Below are 22,668 nucleotides of genomic sequence, written 5' to 3'. Positions count from 1 at the left end.
AAGATACTTTAAGTTTGAATCCTTACAGGCTGGATCCCAGTTCTGCTTGTAGGAACAAGTGCTGGGCAGACTTGAAGCATTGTAGAGGGAAGTTGGCTATTAGAAGAAGAGTAGCACCAAATGAGGGCTGGTAAATTACTATTTTGGACAGAACAGAGCTGATCTAGAGTGAAGGTCAAATGAGGTCTTCACAGACAGGTATGGGGAAGGCTAAGAATCAGATAAGATTTATTCATTAATAGGCGTCAAAGAGAATGATATTTAGAAGGGAAAAAAACATCACTTAATCTTGAGTGGAGTACTCTTCCAAATAACAGGTTAATAAGAAAGGGCTGGGTATGTCAGGACTAACCTAAAACTTCAGTACAGGTTTTTTTGCAGGACATTAAGAGATTGTCATTGGAGAAAGCAACTAGAGAACATACAAGGAGATTGAAGGACAAAAGCATGGGAAGGCAGATGATCACAGTTCCTAATTTTGAGAGAGTAGAAATGGAGTATAGTTACAGTGGAGGACAGGGAATGCAAAGAATAGTTAGCAGTAAAACATATCAGGGATTTGTGCAAATAGAAATAGTAATGATGGAAAGGAATTAAATAAAACATACAAAAAATATAGTAGAGAAAAGATTATGGAGGAGAGCGAGAGAAAGAGGCAGGGATGATTTGGAAACTATCCCCCCAGTCTAGCTGTGGACTGCATACTCATTGTAAGTGAAGGAATTTGTCACCAAGTGTGGTGACAGAGGCTTCATGACATCAGACAAAAGGTATTGAGATGAGTTTTTTTAGCAGGGGGATTGTGGAGTGCGCAAAAGAAGGAGATCATCTAAATATTCGTCTCATCGTCCGGTAGAAGACATAACTGAAGAGGACTTGGACAACATTGCAGTCACTGTTAGAGACAAAATCTATGACAAAGTTCTAGTGAGTAGTTGCCCTATTCTTCAGTGGTTTTGTGTGCTTGAAATGAAAAGTCTCTCACTATTTCATTCGTGTTTGCTAAAAGGTGTCCTTTCATGAGGCTCTGGGGAGTTCAGCTCATCATTATTATGTCAAATACAGCTTTGAAAGCTTTGCCAGACTTCTCTGGGCTTGGCTGTAGTGGTTGATACTCCCTACTGGCTTTTTGCCACTGAAAGTGTTTTTGTGCCACAGAGCTATTAAGTTAAGTTTGTTGTAGCTATTACTTGCCACTGGTAAGAGTTGACATCCTTTTTGTCTCTCACTAATAAAAATGTTGTGTTGTACCATTAAATATTAGTGATCCCTGCTGTTATTTGTACCCCTGGAAATTATATTTCTGTACAGGTTGTATAGTGTCCAGTGTTCTCTAATAGAACTCCTTCCTTGCTTCCACTGGATTTGGCTATTATTGATTATCATAGATCATTTTACCATGTGTGTCATGCTTCATGATATTGGCAGGGATGAGTCACAAGATCATTTTCTCAACAGTTCTAGGCTTTTCCTAGAGAGAAGAAAGGACCAGAACTGTGATTATGAGGCTTGTGTAATTTGAGACATCCAATGCAACTGAAATTTGGCACTGTCTCTAAAATTCCTAGCATTGTTAAATGATTTATCATAGTAACAGAACTTGCTTTTCATTGTTTAATTTGACTTTGGTTTGAAGTTTGTGCTTATTATTCTTAGGAAAGCTCATTAGTGGGCATTTAAGATGTCCTTCATACAAATGTTTTTCTCTTCCACCTTTAGGGTAGTACTTGCCATCAGTGTCGACAGAAGACAACCGATACAAAGACAATCTGTCGCAACCAGGGCTGTGGAGGAGTAAGGGGGCAGTTCTGTGGACCATGTCTTCGAAATCGATACGGTGAAGATGTGAAGTCAGCTCTGCTTGATCCAGTAAGTACCATTCTTGAGCCTGGAATGAAGGTGTAGTGAACAGTTTTGTTAGTAATTTGTGATGTCAAGAATATGCTCATAGTAACATGGTGTTGAAACTTTTTTGCCAAGAATAGATCTGTAGTACTAACTAATGGCTCTGATGTGCTGGCCCAGTGTGGCAGTGCCTGCTCTATTAGCACTTTTATGTGCAGTTGCTGAGCAGCTTGGAGATGCCTGACTTTGTGTATCAGCTGGTTAATTCAGTCCCAGGGATTGTCCTGTACCAGCCAGCAGAGAGAGGCAAAGGAACTTGTCACAGTGGGTACCCATCTCTTTCTAGGGAGTTGACAACAGTCAGCCTAACATGAAATGAATGTTAGGCATTACAGATGACTTCAGTCCATTTGAAAATCAATATTGGGCACATCAGAGAACCTGAGGTTTCAGAGTAAGAAATATTCAAGCACTTAATAATTTCTCTAAATCTGCAGAATTTGGAAAATGTTAATAAGGTTGTCTGGCTGGCTGCTAGAGGCTTGTAAAACCTTGCCCTGCACAATCACATGGTGGGGAAGCCATACTCATGTTTCTCTGAGCAACAGGAAGGCAAATATAACATTTTTCATAACTTGCTTTTACCCCCCCTCCCACATTCACGCCCCTGCAGGCCTGGATCTGTCCTCCTTGTCGCGGAGTATGCAACTGCAGCTACTGCCGCCGGCGGGATGGGCGCTGTGCCACCGGCATGCTCATCCACCTGGCCAAGTTCTATGGCTACAACAATGTCAAGGAGTACCTGGAAAGGTAAGAGTTCTGCCCTCTGGTCATTCCTTTTTAAACTGTTGTAGCCATTTCAATAACAATTGACTTCTTGCCTTCTTGTGCTCTGGGGCAAATCCTGTGCCTATACAAAAGAAGTTTTGTGGATTTCAGGTTTTTTCCTTGGCTGAAATCAGCTTATTTCAAGTGAGGTATATTGTCTGTGTAAACAACTAATTTGATTAAAAAATTGAAAGACTTTTGCCTGTTTTGAAATCTCTGTTGGTTGGCTGAAGTGTATAAATGTGCTGTTTTGGAAGTTATCTTTTTCAGCAATGGAAATTTATGGGGAAGCTGAGTTTCCTAAAAAGCACTAACATTGTTTTCTCATTTCTTCTAGTTTACAAAAACAACTGGCAAATGACAATTGAGAACACTGAACTCAAGCTGTGCCTGCAACTGGTCAATATGTTAACAATTTGACTTCAGAAGTTTATTACTATGTTTTATATAAAATAGAATTGTAGTGTATAGCATATTCATTTCTGTATTGGGAATTTTTTGATTGATATGGTCTTATGCAAAAGATCTCAGGAAAATATTTTGGTAGAGAAATCTACGTGCACAGACCTATATGTTAAGTGAAATGGCACTCTTGAGCTTTGAGTGGTTAATTTTTAATAGAGCTTAACAACCACATGATGGAGAGCTTGGTCAAAATGAGCAACATTTTTATTTATATAATTGTGCAAGTTTGCAGAGAGGATGTTTAACAACTACCTTCAAAGCATCCCGTCTTCAAAGAAACAAAACACCCTTGTCTACCAGCTCAACCATAAAGATCCATTTTTCCAGCTCAGCTTTCTGAACCTGTTCCACCACCTGTATTTTGTAGAACTTGTCCTTGCAAACAAGGAAAAGGTACTTTCATGTGAATGCCATTATATTCCAGCCAAAGCTGATACAATCAACTAGTGGGAGGATTTTTTTTAAATTCTATTCCAAAGTGCAATTATTCACCAAAACATGAAAATTGAAGAGTGTTTAAAAAAAATAAATATCCCAGTAAAAAACAAAACAACAAAACTTCTCACCAGCAGTTTTTGTGTAGTACACCTGCTGCCTGAACCATCTGCCCAGCTGTTGTAACTGGTCTATATCAGAGTTCAGGATTAATTTTCCTACTTATTCTTAGCTATTTTTTCATTTGTACAACCAGGCTTTCAAACAACTTCTTTTAAATGCAAAATATTTGTATTGCATGTTAAAGTATGTTAAAATTTGTGTAAGATATACATTTCATTTTATGTAGAGAGAATAAAGACTGATCTAAAAAGGAGTATTTTGTGATTCAAACTACACCCTGATGCTGATGTTTCCCATTTACTTTCCCATAGCAGGTGTAATGGTGCTTGGAGATCAATAATCATTATGTGGAGAAACACATGAGCACAACATTGACTGATGAGGAAATAACAACATAGACCACATAAGTGTTACATTAAGGATTGTGGTTTTGTGAGACAAATCTCTTGCTCCAGCTGACTGTGAAAAATGCTTATCTCCTTTTACTATCAGGCAGATTGAGAAAGCAGCATGTTTTATTGAAAGCTTAGTATGAAACTGCCAGGAGTAAAGCTATTCCTGCCAGAACCCATTTACCTGACTTCTTGATTTTCAGCTTGAAAGTCAAAACATAAGTTGTCTTCCTGCTTTTTTTTTTTATAAGCTAGACATTCATAGTTTCCCTTTGATCCATGGAATAGCCTTTAAAAAAATGTCTGGCATTGCTGAAGTCAGTTCCTGAACCATGCTTCTGCTCTGGGCCCCACAGGATGTCCTGTGTGGTGCCTGCAGTAATAGTAGAATTCTTTTGAGTAGCACCTGCTTTACCTGATGTTCTGCACCAGAATAATTTGTGTTTAAACAGTTGCTAAATAGTTAAGGCTACATTTGAACATGCAGATGTAGTGTAGACTTTAGATTTGGTTGATTTAGGTTTAGATTTTGTTGGCCTGCTGTGCATCATCTCTGTACAAGTGCAGATATTAGTACATGACATCTGTCTGGACTGTACTTGCAGGTTCATCAACATGCTCTTTTGCTAACCCCAGAGGCTGTAGGGATAGGAAATTTTTTGAATGCAAACACCAACAAAAGCCCAAACTGCTCACAAGGTTCCTTGATACTTTTCTCATCTCCGCAGGAGGAATGAACTGTATTGCCCTTATACTGACAGCTGTCTGGAAAAAAAAAAAAAAAAAAAATCTGAAAAGTTGATGCCCCCCATTTCAAAAAGCAGCATTCAAATGGCATCCTTGCCATTGCTTCATTCCCCCACCCTAACTTTCACCTTGGGATGTATCTGCTGTAGTAGCAACTCCTTTCCAAAAGAGTGGCTTTCCTTTTAGTATGTTCGGGTCTGGTGGAGTATGAGTAACAATGATGTTTCTCTTCTTGCCACTGGGAGTCACTCACCTTTCTCTAATGAGCCGTTACTTTGTTGGCAGCTTTTCTAAGTAGAACTAAAATCTCATGTTGACAGCAGGCCTGAATTGTCCTTCCTGAACTAGATGCTTCAGGCTCGGGAAGATACAGATTCAAAGGAACAAAATACAAGGTTTATCATGTGATGACAAACATGTTAAAAGAGGGGTTGCAGGTCAAAAGGTGAACACTGTTTCCATTCAGGGACAGCCTGCAACCCTATTACAGCTACTGCAATAATTGACTGCTTGAAAATCCAGATTAAAAAATCTCTTAATTCTTACACTTTGCCTACCTAATTATACCTCATTGTACCTCATGCTAATCACAGAATCACTGAGTGTTCTGAGTTGGAAGGTACCCACAATATAGGTGTTCTCAAGTACTTCCTTTACTCTTGGTATATCTCCCCAAAAGCTTTATGTGCATTATGACCCAGCAAATAAAACATTCATAATTCCTTATATCTGTTTATTTAGAATCTGCAACATTCATTCAAGGAAGAAGAAAAAAACAGGATAAAGACAATTTTTGTGGGGTTTTTGGTTGGTTTTTTTTTTGTTGTTTTGTTTTTTTTTTTTTTTTTTTTTTGTTGATTTGTGGGTTTGGGGGTTTTGTTGGTAGGTTGGTTGGTTTTGGGTTTTTTTTGTGGGGGTTAGGTTGGTTTTTTTTTCAAATTGCAGTTGTGTAGATTACTTCATCCAGGTTGCCAGCATGTGGTAACTACTAACCCTATTCTTCACCTCTGAGAGCTGCAAAAAATTGTAGAAGTTCGTTCATGTGAAATTTATGGTTTCTGGAATAGTCTTTAAACTTCTGAACCTCAGCTGGATTAGAGCTGCTGCTTTACAATGCAGACCTTGTTCAGACATACTTAACAGTTATTTAAATTCAGGAAGTATATTTAATGATTAGAACACCAAGCTGGTATGAAATTTAAAGTCACAGTGGCAAGTGCCAGCAATCTAGCACCGTGCCTAAACTTCTTGGTTCTGTTCATAGATAGGGTCACAATGCTTTAGTGCAACTCTTGATGCAATTTAACTGCCTAATAGAGTCCCTGAACTAGGAGATCAAGTAATTTAAGTTTATTTCTTACCTTGCATGGAAGGCACACAGATAGATACAGGCTCTTTGGTCTTTTGGTAACATCTGCAGTCGAGCACACCTTATCCAAAAGCCAGTTTTTCCTGCATTGCATTACAGCTTTAAATAAAAAAAGTGATTTCAATAATTCAATATTCAGTCAGTAAGTTTAATGTTAGAACTGTCAGCCTCTTGGGCCATCCTGCCCAAGCCTGAGACTGTGTGGGGTCTGCCCTTCTTCAGAGAATCCCTGCCAGTGTCCTGTGAGGAGCTCCTGGCCATCTTTCTGCTAGCCAAGTGAAGCATTTAGCTCAATGCCATTGGTGACCATGCAGAATTTGAGCTACACTGTTACGAAGCACTCCTATGATGTTCAGAATAAATGCAAACATACATTCACAGATTCACAGTATATTCTAAGTGGGAAGGGACCAACAAGAATCATCAAGTCCAACTCCTAAATGAATGATCCATATGGAGATTGAACCCACAAACCTTGGTATTACTAGCACCAACTTAGCTAATATGTTGTGATTGTGACAGGAAATGAGATGTACTGCTTATTCACTACACTGCTGAAAGTTTTCCATTCCCTGCTGTGGCAACAGCTACACCAAGAGGACTGGGAGACTTGATTTATTTTTCTCTTCAGCCTCATAGCTCTTTTATAGACAAAAACAATGGTACTATGATACATGCACTGAATTAGTTAAATAACAACGGTGGAAAAACTTGCACTCTTAAACCTTTTTTAAACTATAAAATTCAAGCTTTTATTTCCTTAGCTGCTTTGTCTTCACACTTCTGAGTAGCCTGAAGACAAGTTTGGATTGTTCCCCCTGGTTTCAGGAAAGGATTATTCTAGTGTTAAAGTGATTTTTATCTTTTTATTTAAGCTGTGATTAGCCCTACAAACAGCATCACAAACATAGCTAACCATCAGTAAGTTAAAGGAAAATGTCTGGCACTGAAATCAGATGCTTGGTGCCCTACACCCCTCACTGCTGATCTGTGAGAAAGCAGTGAGGATGGAGCAAGCCAGAAAGCCTCACCACTGCTGGCAGCACAAGGTCCTGTGTCCAGATGTCAAGTTCTTGGTACCTCATGAGAAAATCAGTAACCCTAAAAGAGAAGCATCAATAGCTCCTGCCTTAACTGCATGTGAACTGCTTTTGTAGACAAAATAAACTACAGATTTCAAATGTAAGGAGTCCTTTTATCTGCAGAGAAAGTACGTTGTTGAAGTCACCAGAAAATATAAGCTTATGTAAGTATAAGGCAATTGTTTCAGTGGAATTTGTTGTTTCCCTCATGTAAGTATGTCTGAAATCAGTTGCAGAAGGTGATCAGCATGGGATGGGTTACTGGCAGCAGAGAATGTGAGTATGCTCAGTGCTGTTGAATCTGGTGTCTTGGGGAGAAACCTGAACATCACCATGAGAAACTGCCAGAATTTGCTAACATCTAGATGGCTTCTTAAATACAAATTGTCTGATATCGTCTTCATTGGTATTTAAGCTTCATATTTAAACTTTCAATAAGCCAGAGCAAAGTGCAAATCAGGAACATAAGAGATTCTGACAGTGTCTCTGAATAATGGCATAATGCAGCATACATTGCCATGAGGTATCAGAAGAATTTCCAAAAACAATGCCTGTTTCATCCATGTCTAACCACTGCCGGTTGCAGGCTAAGGGAAAGGAATCCCACAAGATGCTGAGCACTTCCAGTACTTGGGACAAAAGGAGGTGACGGGGCCTTCGCTTTAGCAAAGTGCTTGGTGTTGCTACAAAACCTGCTTCAAAGGAAAACTGACTTTCATTAGGACAAAATTTGGAAGAAATGTGAATGGAACCAGGCTGATGGACTTAAATCAATGGAATAGCTCTGCATAGTAACTAAACCCTGTCACTGTGGGGAACTTACCAGTGGATAAAGCTGTGTGTGGATGGATATGCTGGCTTAGTCCATGTGTCTGGCACAACATCACAGAAGAGTGTGTACTGCAGCACTTCCATGTGAGCAGAAAAGATCAGCTTCCCCTTTGGAGAAAAGTAAAAAGCCCTGAAATAAGTAATTTGCCTTGAGACCAATGTCCAGCTGTTTAAAAGACCTACAGATCTCTGAAAGGAAAAGGTTCATCACCTTACTCCTTGAGGCAAACAAGAGCCTAGGGTCTCCAGGCAATGGTCTTCCCTGCATGATTTCTGCAAGGTTAAGCTTCTCAGGAAGCATACCCAGATTATCATCCGGGACATTCTTAACCTGGCCAGGACAATAAAACAGAGCCAATAGAAATCCCAGCAATCAGCTCTTTCTGACTCATCCACTTTGAAGTCTGATTTCTTCAGAAGAGCACAAATATCTCATTTTCTTAGATAAAAACCAGCTACACTCCCTCTATCACCTTTGCTGTCTTCTTGGCTACAGTATTGAGAGGAATGACAGCAAACCAATTAACACTTAGCAGCTTCTATTTAGCTTTGCATTTTCAGGTAGCATTGACCCTTGAAGTCTACTAATACATTGTCCCTGGACTTGGAATAACTGCTGTTTCTAGGATACACCCTGGAATTTTCTTGATTTTCAGTCAAGTGTGATCACTAGTTTGTATTTCTCTAGTACCTAATAGCTTCCATCACCCCCTCCACCACCCACAGTCCTTGCTGTCTCAGGCATTAGGTAAAACAGCACAGGCACAGGCACACATATGCCATACCCCCAAAAAGAGCCCCTCTCCCTGCAGGCCTGCTCTGGAACTGAGACAGAACATAAATGAAGAACAATTCATAACAGTACTAATGAGCAGGAATTGAAATCACAGCATTAATGCAGCTCAGCCTCTGTTTCAGCCCTAGCTTTGGCAGACTTAATGATGAATGCCATATGTTATAGTCCAGACTCCCTAAACTGGATGGGAACTGAGTGTGAAAAGCACAAGCTCCCCCCAGGAGATGAAGCAATGTTTGGCTACTTGCATGCAGAGCTGTCACATTTCCTCCTGCAAAACCTCCATGATCTGATAGTGATAAGAGTAAAAGAAAAAAAGGGTGCTTGGAGGAAAAGAAGGGAGTAAATGAAGGAACCAGCGTGGCAGTCACAGGAGACTTTAATTAACTCTGGTAAGGATAAGGAGCTGAAGGCTCAGTCTCATCATCTGCCAGGCATTGGGGCATCTGGACATAGTTTCTCAGATCTACACTCAGAAAGGAAGATGCAGAAGGTGGCAAGATCTGAAAACAGAACTAGCTGAGATTTGTGATTACATTTTCCTTCCCTTCTCCTTTATTCATTTAATCTCTTAAGCACAGCACCAGTGATGTTCCATGCTTAAAACCCATCCTTTAAATTTTTTATGGAATGAGTTTGGCTATACTAATGTGTCTGTGTGTCTAACATATCTTGACTATGAACAGAACTACAATGTCCCAGTTAACTCCATATTAAGTGACAAGGTTTATCATGGTATTAGGATTGGTCCTTTTAATCCAGGATCTGATTGTTTATCAGTATTAATGTTGTTGTTCTGCTAGACTCCTGGTGAGGTGCTGAGGCTAAGAGATGGTCAGACACCCTCCTTGTCTGACTACCCAAAAACTAAATCTCCTCTTCCTCTACTACTTGCAAGGGAAGTCTTGGAGCAGCCACAAGGCTCCTGCTCAGATCAAGTGCTCAGCAAGGGAAGCAGTGGCAGAGCCTGTGCTTGGCCTGCTCTTCCTGACATGTAAAGCCTGCACATCTCTGCTAGGCTGTGCTGTGAGTGCAGCAGAAAAAGTCAGGACTGCAGGCTAGGAGGGACTTCCTATGATTGGCACAAGTGGAAAGGTGTAGGAAAGCTACCCCAAGGAGTTACATCATGCAGGAGATGGAAACAAAAGACAGAGGTCAAGACTAGACCCACTGATTCAACCAACCACACCTTTTTCCCAGTAAGTTATTGTTTCTGTACTTGTTTATGAAAATGTACAAAAAAAAAAAAAAAAAAAGGTAGGAGATCCATAGCTTGTTTCCCACCCCAAAATAAATTCAGTGTGAAAAATAAATTGGTCCAAATGTCTTCCTAGTGCATTACCCCTTGACAAGGCTGGTGCATTATCACACCCATTAACACTCATCTGATCTTTTCTAATTTGATGCATTTTTCTTCTCCCCAGAAATCCTATTCCCCAGAAATTCTATTCCCCAGAAAGTCTATTGCTGAAATAACACAGTAAGATGTGTATTCCACCTGTCATTAACAGCACTGACAACACACTGGATGAAGAACTTCACCTCTTTAACTGCAAATTGGCCTGATCCCTCTCCCATGGGTTGTTTTCCAAAGGAGTTTTGAAGAGATTATCTGATGTTGTCAAGAATCCCATCTCAGCATTGGGGTGCAGTCCATATAGTACAGGGTTTTCAGATGGAAACATTTCATTTATGTATTTATGGTATCCATCATAATCCAGATTTGGTGGGACCAAGAAACATGGTGCCAAGCTCCTCTTCAAGCTGTAGGAAAAGAATCAATAATGTTATTGGTAATGCTGACACCAGGAAACATTCTTCTATATATACAAAGTTTCAGAAATTTATTTGAAGTCTGTGTACATGACACCTATATGTTCTGCTACAATGGAACAGGGTTAGCAAAGTATTCCCAGCACAGTTACTATTTGCATAATTTCTGGATACTTCCATTTTCTGCAGGGTTGCTTCATACTTTATGAGGATGCTTTGCATTTATTTTAAGCACTGTCACTACTGAGGCAAGTGTATTTTAAGTACTGGAAGTCTGCATCACCTCAGCAGCCAAGCAAGGATTCTTATGCCATTTTGCCACTCCATTGCATCTCTAGAAATGTAGGAGTCTTGCACAGGGTTTTGGACTGCTGCTTTGGCATCAGTGAGCTAGACAGTGGTGGTGATTTTAACAGGAGAAAAAATTAAGGTCTCAATCAGCTCAGTATTGAGCCAAGTACTATTAACTGCACTAAATTGAGCAGAAAGACCCTAAATCTGTCGGGATATTTAAGATAAGACTTGGGACTTTGGAGCAGATCAAGATTTATGTAGACACGACTTTGGTGAGATGTACTCTCAGTGGGCTAACCTCCTAAATAAAATAAAAAGGAATAAATAAGAATAAAAGCAGTAGCCATCACATTTATTTTTCAGACTTCCCTATCTCCTGTGCTGTAAGAACTTCACTGAATTCAAAGAATTTCTCTGAACTTATTGTCATAGAGCTGTCTGCAATTTAAACGATGCTTGAAGTTGGTTTTGTTAAAAAATATTTCTAGCTCTAAGTGGTACTTTTCACAAAAGCTATTTCTTCCTAATGCAGAGTCCACTCCACAAAACCACAATAACATTTAAGAGCTTCTGGCATTTAGAACAGTCTACAACAAGCTACTGCTCAAAATAACACCGGTAAGCACTTATTTCTGAAGTCATTTTGGTTCTGCAACCAGCCATTTACCTGTGCCTGAACTTGCACCACTAACCTCACCCACAATAAGCTGTATCCTAAGACGCCACTTTGAAGTAGTGGTGAGGTTTTGAAAAAAGCCCTGTTATTTACCTCAAGTGGAAGATCAATTCTGTCAGACAATCTGTACTTACCAGTCTCTCTGCTGGCACTTAAATCAGGTTTTACTGCATGCGTGGGAGTTGTGTGCACAGAGGGAGGCTGTGGGTTACTGGGGTGTGTAGCAGGAACCTGCTGCCCTTCTGTCTTTACGGCTGTTCCCGGGTGAGGTCTATCATGATGCATGGTGGGTTATTCTAATGGACCCTGTGGAATGGATTTGTAGCTAAAAGAACTCACCATAAGGCAGTAAGTTACAAACAGAAGGTAATCTCCCCACTGAATACAAAGCCCCACTGCTGATGAAGGACCATTTTGTTTGCATTCATTTGGTGGCCAGTCACTGAATGGTTTTTGGGTTTTGCTGGTAATTCTGGGCTTTAACTTTTCCCAATTACAGCAAGAAGCTAAGAAAGATACCTCACTATTTAAAATACCAGTGGATCCACACTAAGGGTTGGGTCCCTAAACTTTCCAAAGGGCATACAAATAGCAGTGATTCTGTTCAGGTTTCACCACCTATACTTATTTTGCAATTATTTGAATGAAAGTTCAGGCTTGTGAAGGTTAATGGACTACCTAAAGTAGTAAAGCAGTAATTCTTTACTTATCCATAGGCTAGAGGCAGAGCTGGAGCCGGCAGGATGAGCTTCCCACCATGCCCCCACGACCTCAGCTGTCATGTGGAGAAATCAGCCTCTTTCGAGGTCAGGAGTACAGTGGTGTTTAGCCTTTCCATCTCCATGGCAACTTACTCTTGGGCATCTTCTTCTGAGCAGTTACTTCCAATTGCCTTCATCTCAGTGTGGCTCTTTGACATATGAAATCCCACTTCTTTGGGACCAAGGAGACACCAGCCCGCTCCTCTCGCTCACAGCCAAAACAGAGGCTTCAACCCACTGCCAGGGGTGAAAGGGGCACTTCTTCCAGCTCCACAAATGGCCTGCTCACACGTAACATGATAATTTTTATTTTTCCTTTCCTCATAAATTAGCTTTTTACCTTTGGATGATGAAAAATAACACCTGGAAACGGTGCTTGAAAAATCTCCTGGCTGTTTTTTAGCAAATTGTGTACAATCTGTTCTCCAAAGTGCCTTCTTCTGCAATAAAGGAGAAGCAGAAAGGGCTTTTAATATTTATATATATATAATACATATATTATATATCTATATTATATATGTGTGTACATATATACACACTCCCCTGTAGAAATATCCACATTTTTTTTATAGCTGTGTATATGAAAATAAATTAAAGCCGTTTCCATGCAAAACTTCTGAGAACTAAAGTTAAAGCAACATTTTCTTTTTGTAGCCTCAAAAATTTTAGCATTTGCTGCTGATTAGAAGCAACTTTGGCAGGCTGGCCCTTTGGAGTCATGGATGCTCCACATACACTGCTGTCCAGAATGAAAACTCACTAATGAAATTTGAATAATTCAGTATATGTCAGCTGGTGATAACCTGACAAAGCTACAGAAACAGATGTGTGAGAGGGTAGTGGAAAATTAAAAACAGTTCTTACAAGGTACTTTTCTTATTTTAGGAGTGAGACAGAAGGAAATGTATAAAATTTCCATTATTTTTTTTTTTTGAGGAAGAAAATGTGTGATGAGTAAGTGTAAGTTCTGAAGATAGTGCCATTCTGGACTGCTGAAACTGGTCTGACTGGTGAGTCTATCAGTTACTTTGGTTAAAGTGCTGTTCCATAAGAGATACTTTCCCATGCCTACCCAAAACTTTCTAAATGGAAGCACCTTAAAATAGTTTTCCTAGTAAAATGGAAACCTATGTGTGTCCAATGTCATTAAGCTCGCTACACAAGCAGTGTTATGAAGTCCTGAATTCAAGTTACCAATTAATGGTACTTGCAAAAATAGACAAGAAGTATGCAAACTCACAAACCCTCTCAGCCAAAATCTGCTCACGATAAATCATCAACAAATTTATTCCCCCCACAACCAGACCTTGCCACAGGTGGGGCTGCCTGGATGAGAAAGCATGTGGTCTTCTCTTTCCCTTAGGTTAAACACACTCTGTACCTGTTCAAGAGCTTTAGGCACGTGTGAAAGCTCTCAGCAGGACTGGGCTGAGGAATTGCAGACAGGTCCAGCAGAGCCTGCAGTCCCAGGCACCCGTGATGTGGCCACCTGACATGATCTCACCGAGGAGGTTATGCAAGTCTCCCTGTGGAACCCACCTGAGGAACAGAATGCATCGCTGAATAAAAGAAGTCAGCTGCTTAAAGGACAAACCAAAGCTGCTCAGAACAAACACTGTTAGGAGATATAAAAGAAATCCAACTACTTCCTTTCCATGAAGAAAGCTTCATGGCTGCACATTTGCATTGCTGGGTTTGGTTTGTTCAGCAAATAATATTAAAACCAGATGTCCTTTATTTCAATTCCAGTGAGAGGTATCTGAGCAAAAAATAGCAACTTTGTGACTAAAATTCAGTAACGGTGTAAAATGTATTATCCTTGCTTTATGTTTTCTACCTTAGCCCTTATAAAAATCTTTAGAGAAAACCACATTTTCAAAACACCACATGATATGAGAGAACATAACTTCATGAACAAGTGCATGTATTTTCCCCTACAGATCTTTAAAATCATAATCCTCATGACTAACAGGAAGGTAACCTACTGTGCCTTTCTTGGAGGAGAAATAAAAAACTTGTATCTGATTGCAGTCTTTTATATCTCCTCACTAGGGAACATTCAGTTACTGAAATTCTACATTATTTGAATTTGGGAAGTATTCAAGAACTTTGGTTAAAATTGAATTAATATTAATCCCATTACTGCTACACCATATAAGCATTAAGTTTATTGTAGAATTCTAGTCATAATGCCACAGAGAAGGCATGTGGTTAAAGGTGGTAAAACATTTTATTCAAGGAACCACTGTCTTTCTCTTTTATTTGGTTTCACAGCATTTGAAGCTTCTTTTTGCTCCCCTTTGGTTTGCAAAATATGCCAGTTTGCGATGAAACCTTTGCAGACAGGAACCTTTACGCCCTTGGGGGCAGTATTTGCCTCCCAACAGTTCTAGTAAAAACTTAATTATAGGCTTTAAATATTGCATGATGTGACAGAACAGAACAAGTAAAATAGCTGTAGCTATTCCAGCCTGCTTGCTACATAAACTTGTATGCAACAATTTGATTATGTGAAATGCTAATCCATCTTTACTTTAAGCTGGTTCAAAGAAAATGAAAAAATAGTTTTAAAAAAAGCCACTGGAATAAAATATGCAGTGCTGCATGCTTGTGATGAGAAGGCTGAACAGAGAATCCCTGTGAAAAATACTAGCAACTTGGATTTAGAACAAAAAACGTTATTGCAGTCAGAATAAACCTGCTTTTCTCCTTGTCAGCAACAAAAACTCATGCTTTTCTAATTTCATATATATTTATCTCAAGAAATTGCTTTTTCCTTTGTCTTTTGCAAGAGTATATCAATATTCTAATGCAGTACAAGCTCATTCAGCTGCACACTTCTGGGACATTGATTATACTGGTATAATCAAAGCTTGTGATATAAAAGGGACATTTTTGCAAGTGTGAGAAAACTGCGGAGTTTGCATTAGAAATATTTTGGGCTGTCAGGTTCACATAATTGCCATTGTACTCTATACAAAACTGTTCTGTTGTACCCAAAAAACCCACAGAGCCGTTGCTGGGTGGGAGGATAATGGAGAGGACAGAATCTACTTCCCCCGACAAGAACATCCAGTGACAACTCCTTGAAAACATGTATGGGGATCAGAAGGTGAAGGGCAAGAGTAGGACAATGAGGCAGGATCAGGCACCCTGTACTTGACATAAAGAGACCTTAAGGTCTACAATTTAACTATTGCAGGTTGGTGTGCTGGAGTTTGTCTTAGCAGCAGGAAAAGCTGAGATAAAATATTAAATATTCTTGGGAAAATGCTGTAAACTGGTGGAAGTTAAAACAGAGTTATGGCAATTTCCACTACTGATGGGCTAGCTCAAGTTGCCCAGTTTATGCTTTCTGGTCAATGCTTAATTGTCTTCAGGAAGTTATTCCCAAAGGACAAAAAATGGGAAGATCATATAGATTATATACATATGATTATATATATGTGTGTGTGTATGTGTGTGTGTATGTATGCAAAAGGTCATAGACATGCATATATACATAGGAACTCACATTAAAAAAACCTATTGTCTTATTTCTTTCTCCAATATCTACATTAAAAAAATCCTTATGAAGCAACAGGGTAATGAATCACTAAACAGTACCATGACAAAGGCCAATAACCAATATTACCAAGAGGAGAGAAGAAATAATTCTTGCTCTTACAGTCCTTTCTAGTATTCCCTGCCATCAGAATCCTCCCTCTCATTAATTAGCAAAATGAATTTTCCAGCTTATGAATTGTGGTTTGAAAAGAACAACTTAAAGTGGCAAGATTTATTAGCAAAGAAAACTAAGGGTTGGAATAAGCTGATTTCATAGACTTGTTTTCTAAATGGGAAGCACTATTAAATCATCATAATAAAATTCAGCAATTATTTCACTATGACACCAAGTACCACAAAAAGGAAAAACAGCTTGATGTCCTACTAACTAAATAAAGGTTAGTAGGGGTATGAAGACAAAAAGAAAATTAATGTCTCAGAGTAAATAGAAGCTGGGAGATATGGAATAAACTATATCATCAAGGGGTGACACTTCTTTTTTTTCCTCTTTATAAATATCTCTGAAATTTATTTAAATTACTAAAATGGGAGGAGCTATTCAATAATATCCTATATCATTCAGTAACAAATAATTACTGCCTGTTATTTAGGCATTTCACATTTTCACATACAGAACTTACACAAATGACCTCAACTCAGTATTTAAACTATGCAAGTATGAAATATGCTGTAGCTCAGAAAAAAACCGCTCTCGTATCCTTAACTTTGACTCAAGGGGAACATTACTGAGAAAGTCACAACAAGGTGGCATCCTTAATACATAATAATGACACATTCAGGAAATGCACCATTATTTATACATGTGACGTGCTGTAAATTGCTTCCATCATCAGAACTAATTGTAGTGATTATTAATGCAGTGTTATGAACTGTCAGAATTGCTGTTTGTAATTACATTTGTGCAAATGCTTCATTACCTGCCTAATGAATTTGGCATATATGCACATGTAAACCCCTGTTTTTGTTAACATAATGAAGGGCATTTTTTTCCCCCTTAGCTACTGATGTGGAACTGGTTTGACCTATATTGCGAAGTTCAAGCATCTACTGCCAGAAAAAACCCACAACCCCCCACCCCCTTTGATCTGGTTTATTTTCATACTCACCAAAGGCATCATATAATGCCAGCTACTTAAATATCAGCTTCAGGGAAAGAACTGTGTCCCCCTTATTCAGTATAAACATGTGATTGAGTGAAAATGACTTTGATGTGTGGCTACCTGACCCCTGCTTACCTTCTTGTGGGGCTCTGGGTGGTAGCTGATGATAGCGACACAGACGGAGATCTCTGGTGCCCATCGGGTCCCTTCCATTCCAGCCCCAAACTTCAGCCTCCCAGGAAAGCAGGTGTGAAAACTGCACAGAGGAAAAAGGATGCTTTTAAATCCCCCTTCTCTGGCATGCAGTTCAAGGGTATCCTGTCAAAGAAAAAACAATAACCTCTGCACTAACAACAGGCTGTGTTGCTGAGAGCTGTGCCGGCCTCAGCTGCCAAAAGGGAGCACTGACGAGACTGGAGTTGGAAAGAGAGTGAGAAACAGGTTTCTAAAGAATCAGAGGCTATTGGGCAGTACTTTTAGCAGTAATTCTCTCAATTTTGCAGTGCAAAATTGTTGATAGTGACATTTTAATTCCCAAATGTCCCTTAGGAAAGAACGGTTGTGCTACTGAAGCCAACAAAAACAGTCTTTACCTAGGAGCCTATAAATATTACTCAGATAACCACTATAGTTTCCTAGCTAAATCATCCATAGACTTCATCCCAAGTAGAAAATTTACTAGTTTAACATTTATTAAAAAGACTTCAAGCTCACTGGAATTTTACACCATTTGCCAAAGAGTCATATTTGAAATTGAAGTTTAATATTTTTCTTTTTAGCTCCATTATTTATAGTGTTAGTAGAGAATTTCAGCAAGATGATATTCAGCACAGGGCTTCTGCTGGTTTTTAAATTATTTGCCATTTGTCTGTAAAAGCTGCAGAAATTAATCCTTATGTCTCTGACATTTTTCTATATTTTATCTCTTAGCTTAAGCAGTAATAAACATACAAAATTAATTTTGATACCCTTGAAAATAATGATGTGTGGAGGGAATATCAGATGGATAAACTCTTGTCTTGTAAAAGGAAATAGATCATCCTGAGCTGAACAACATGTAGCTGAATCTGGGCAAATATGAAGGGTTTTATGTCTGATGAAAAAACCTCCTTAAATCAGAATGCTGAGTTCAACCATGAAAAACACAACACAAGTTTCTACCCTGAATAAAACCACAAACCCATGAAATGCATTCCATGTGGATTAGGGATACTTTGATTTTCTTATTGTAATTAAAATAAAAAGAAATACCTTACCAGAAATATATTAAAGACAGTGTGTGCAAAGGAATTTGTGGTAAGCCACAAACACCTATAGCTCAGAATAGTGGGCGAGAAAAGAGAGTTCTCTCAAGTATGTAGCTTAGAATTTGGTTAATTCAAATATATACATATACATTCTTTCACTAAACACAGACTGAAGCAGGACAACAATGTATATGAACCACCTTTAATAAAAACTTTGTCTAAATTTTTCCATTAAAAGTATTACAATAGGAAGTTATAAAAAAATTGAAAAAAGAACAAAATGCTGTATTAATAGCTGCTCAGCTACAAAACTGCAGCTATCCTTCCTTTCTCACAAATATCTTTCCAAATCATCTCACACCATCAAAATCAATCTATTTGTAGCTCTGACACAGCTTTTTTCCCTTCTTTTTTTTTTATTTTCCCCTTTTCTTTTGTTTTTCCCCATGCGTTGGCTAGTATTCCTTTTTAAAGGAACTCTTACCCTTTTCACATCCCAGCTCTGCCCTCATGTGTGCTGTGCTCAAGTAGCTGCTTGAGCTACATGTGAATACCTTGCTGGAAGGTGAAAGTGTGCAGTTCCAGCTGCCTTCATCATGGTCTGCTTTGCTGATGTGAGCAAGCTGACTGCTCCAGCACTGCCACTGCTGCAGGGAAGCTGACTCACACTGGGCTTGAAGATCTTTCTACGAGTTCCTGGGGTGGCAGACAGGGATAACCAGGGATCTGGAGGGAAGGAGGCTACAACCTCCCTGTGATGTGCTTGCTCTCCACATTCTCATGTCTTTCTCCTCCTTCTTCTTTCCACCCACCAAGCAGAACCTTACACAGGGAAAGAGCAAAAGACAAAACAAACAGCACAAAGCCCTTGCTCTTTAATTCCTTTCTTTATGCCTAACTGCAGGAACCCATACAGAGGGTACTGAGCCATTGCCTGAACAGCCAGGTGTATAAATCCACTCTGTGGGAGAATGGTCATGACCATGCACTTGGCCAACCCAAGTTTAGAGTAGAGCAAAATATGTGAGTACCATGGAATGAAAGAGCTCTGACTTTAGAGCATGTACATGTTTTTTCCATAAGTGCACCACTGGCTAAAGCTGGTGCAATAAATGCTCTTTCTGTCTGTGTAAGCATACCTGTGCACATCTATATTGAATAGCACCAATTTGTGTTATTGCTACACTTTCCCTCCTGCCCAACACTGATGGCAAACACAGAGGCAGGTGAGGACAGAGGGCTGGCCCCTGCAGCTCCCAGGTTAGTTTGGAATCACAACAGCCCCAAGTCCTGGTCTCCCACAGAATGGTCATCGGTGTTGCCACTTGTCCATGCAGGGGAAAGAGTAATTAAAGCATAAAAAGGAAAAAAAAAATGTAGCTTACTTTTACCAGGTCAAAACCATAGGGAGCAGCATGGAAATTAGCAAGACACCTTGTAGGAAGTTCACCAGTAATTTTAATTGAATTTTTTAGTGTTCCTTGGGAAATGATGTGCTCTTCTGTGGCTGGAGCTGGCTAAGCACTGATAAAGACACAGAAATCAGGATAATATATTGTATTGCTCAGGGAGTTTGCCCAAGGTTCTGAACCACTCAGCTACTTTCACTTTTCCATTGAAAAGCAGCCAATATGGTTATTGTACAAAACCAAATAAATCTGTTGTCCTTAAGGCACTGTTGTTGTGACTTTTTAATGGGGTAACAGTTAAGTCATTGTCATTTCTTGGTATGCACTGAGGTTTCACTGTTAGCTTCTAAAATTTAAGGCCTTGATTCTGAAGCTAATGAAAATATTATAAACTCAGGGTTAAGTGATCTGTGGTTGTGAGTGTTATCACATACAAAGACAAGCTTAGCTCAGAAGACACCTGGACTCTCTTTAAGTTCCCTGTAGAACTGGGACCTAGGACAAAACCTGTCCAAGACATACCAGGGGCAAGACAGAAGTGCTAGACAGAAAAATGGTTCCATCTATCCTTCTGCTTAGGACTCAGACTCAGACTACTTAGTCTCAGACTACTTCAGAGTGTAACTGTCTTTAAAGTTCTAAATACATGAGGATGGCGGAAAACAACTGATGGGTCAGAGAAGAGAGATCTAATGGAAAAGCATCTGCCTCCAAAGCAACTCCTAGTGAAAAATGGGAATATCGAGAAAAGTTTAAGATTTATCTGGGCTAAAGATGTTTTAATCACACTGTTAGCCCAGACTCCAAGTTTCTTTGTTACAGTACTAACACTTCAACTCAAATTGCAACTCATCCACGAGCTTTTCTTTGGCCCTGATGTGCCAGAACCTCCTGATTGCACTGGCAATCTCCATGCAGCACAGGAGGAATTACAGCCAAAGAATACATGTCAATCACACCCTGGCTGCTGCATCATTTTATTACGAGGTCTGCTGGGGGGATATTCAAAACTACCCCTCACCATGTGGAAAGAGGAAAAGGGGAATGGGAAAAGAGTGAGACTTTCATGTCACATTACATGATTGTAGCCTGGCAGCACCTGAATTTTCATATAGGCTGCATCCATCCAATGCAAAGTGGAAGTGATTCAAGCCTTAATATAATAACAAAATAAACATTCAACATATCAGATATCTGAATCTGAGATATTAATTATGAGTGACATAAGAGTTAAATTTGACAAAATATTGAAATCAGTTGTTCTGCTTCCAGTTTGTTGAACACTGTGCCAACTGCTTTTGCTAGATCTGAAGCAAAAGTAATTTTTAATGTATTTCTCAGGTCAGTTAGAATAGCAGGTATAGGTTGATTTGGTTTTTTCTCTTTAGTATCTAATTATGCACCCTCTAGCCTCCAATAAAATTCATAGTAAAATACTTCATCTTTTTGCTCCAAAATTTTTCTGAAATATAAGCTTACAGGGGTTTTGGGCCCAAATGCAGAAGACTAAAGCTTGAGAAGCACTGAGTGCATCCAAATTCAATAGTTTTAGATAGATTAGCACCATTTGGGATTTAGTCCAATGTCCTTATGCAGTTTCCTTTCAGACTTCCCACAATCCTCCATTACCAAAAACCTTTACAGCAAATGGTTGCCTCTCTTTTCCCCCAAAAACCAGGCATAACAGGCTGGAAAACTGAGCAGATCTGTAACACAAGAAGTTCCTCAGATGTTCCCCATCCATCCCTGTGGCTTAAGAGAAACAAACACTGACTCTACTGTCTCCCGTTTTTTCATCCTGCCCCCAGAGCAGCTGAGAACCCGTAAATTCCCCTGAAAACCAGCTTGATTCTTCCCTTCACAGCATTTCTATGCAGGGCTGTTTTCAGACCAGCATGATTAGCTCACTCACATGAAATATGGTTAAACACACTTCCAGTTTCATGGAAGTTCATGGAAGCCAACGAGGAGGGGCAGTTTGTGCATGCTCCCACAGTGCCTAGCACACCAGGGCCCCTCACTAATCCCATGGTGGTTTTGTTCCATCTGGCAGAAAACACTGACTCTAACCCATCCCTTCATTTGTTGTGGGCAACCTGGTTGGCAGACAAAGCAGGCTCCTGAGGTTCAGACCAGGAGAGGAGAGAAGCACCCCACTCCCATCACCACCTTAATGCCAAGGCCTGGAACGTGCACTTGTTGTTTGGATTCGGGGCTGACAGGTTGTCACATATAAACATTGGATATTTAGCATGAAACACTTGGGAAGGAGCATCTTTTTTCAGTGGCATTTAGAGTTGCAGTGCTCCCGTTCACTCTGTTACTGTGCTGGGAAACCACGGCTTGCCAGAGCATCCCACGGATTTCTTTGTCCACTGCAGAGTGGGTTCTTGCTCCATACAAAGCTGGCCAAAGCCGTGGCTGCTATCTCAGAAAAGCAGCACTCCAGGACTAATTATACAGCTTCCCCAGGGACAGTCGGACCCATTTCATTAAAGTCTCCATTATGGCCTGCTGAATGGAATAGGAGCTCTTAATTAGGCAGGGGAAGGGTGTGCCTGAGGGCAGTCCTACCCACCCACCAGGGGTTTTCTGTTTTATCTCTCCTGTTCCTCCTGGGAGATTGCACTGTTCAGCAAAACGTGACATACAGCCTATCAATATGATGTTTATCCTGCTACAAACAAAAGCAAAAGGCACAAGATTATTAGCTGTCTGGAAGTTCTGCCGTAATCCACAGCATATTTTGTGTTCTGGGAACATGCCTCCAGCTGAGGAGATTTTCCCCACCAGAGTGGCAGTTCGACATTCTCCTGGAAAAGAACCCAATGGCCATGTGAGCAGCTTTCTTGAGTGCCTCATTTGCAACCATCTCCTGTTTAGTCGTAGATGTTATGAAATCTTCCAGAGTCTATAGTGAACTCAAGC

General features: G+C 39.8%; 1 protein-coding gene and 1 long non-coding RNA gene across 7 annotated transcripts in view; one reads left to right on the top strand and one right to left on the bottom strand.

Annotated features, from left to right (window-relative positions):
• CDCA7L (cell division cycle associated 7 like) overlaps positions 1-6,255 on the top strand; it is a 21,094-nt gene extending 14,839 nt beyond the window's left edge. Inside the window, exons 7-10 of one of the 2 annotated variants that reach the window (XM_058832680.1) lie at positions 793-927; positions 1,720-1,869; positions 2,519-2,655; positions 3,011-4,766. In XM_058832680.1, the coding sequence (XP_058688663.1) occupies positions 793-927; positions 1,720-1,869; positions 2,519-2,655; positions 3,011-3,041 (453 nt within the window). In that variant the 3' untranslated portion in view covers positions 3,042-4,766. Of the gene's footprint in view, positions 1-792; positions 928-1,719; positions 1,905-2,518; positions 2,656-3,010; positions 4,767-6,216 lie in introns of those variants that run through there. The other variant, XM_058832681.1, reaches the window with a different exon arrangement.
• LOC131576225 (uncharacterized) lies at positions 1,758-22,668 on the bottom strand. Of its 5 annotated transcripts, XR_009276941.1 has the most exons (12): positions 19,717-22,668; positions 18,886-19,153; positions 17,220-17,340; positions 13,799-13,956; positions 12,758-12,857; positions 11,791-11,962; positions 10,456-10,677; positions 8,110-8,225; positions 6,197-6,303; positions 4,785-4,853; positions 2,648-2,755; positions 1,758-1,888 (listed from the first exon to the last, which is right to left on the bottom strand). It is a non-coding gene; the product is annotated as an uncharacterized LOC131576225 (long non-coding RNA). The 5 variants fall into 5 exon arrangements; XR_009276940.1 differs by having other exon boundaries at positions 18,816-22,668; XR_009276939.1 differs by having other exon boundaries at positions 18,886-22,668.

Source organism: Poecile atricapillus, chromosome 2 (assembly GCF_030490865.1).
Source record: "Poecile atricapillus isolate bPoeAtr1 chromosome 2, bPoeAtr1.hap1, whole genome shotgun sequence".
NCBI lineage: Eukaryota > Metazoa > Chordata > Aves > Passeriformes > Paridae > Poecile > Poecile atricapillus.
The sequence above is the reverse complement of the archived record's forward strand: the minus strand, read 5'-3'. Positions and strand labels throughout refer to the sequence as shown.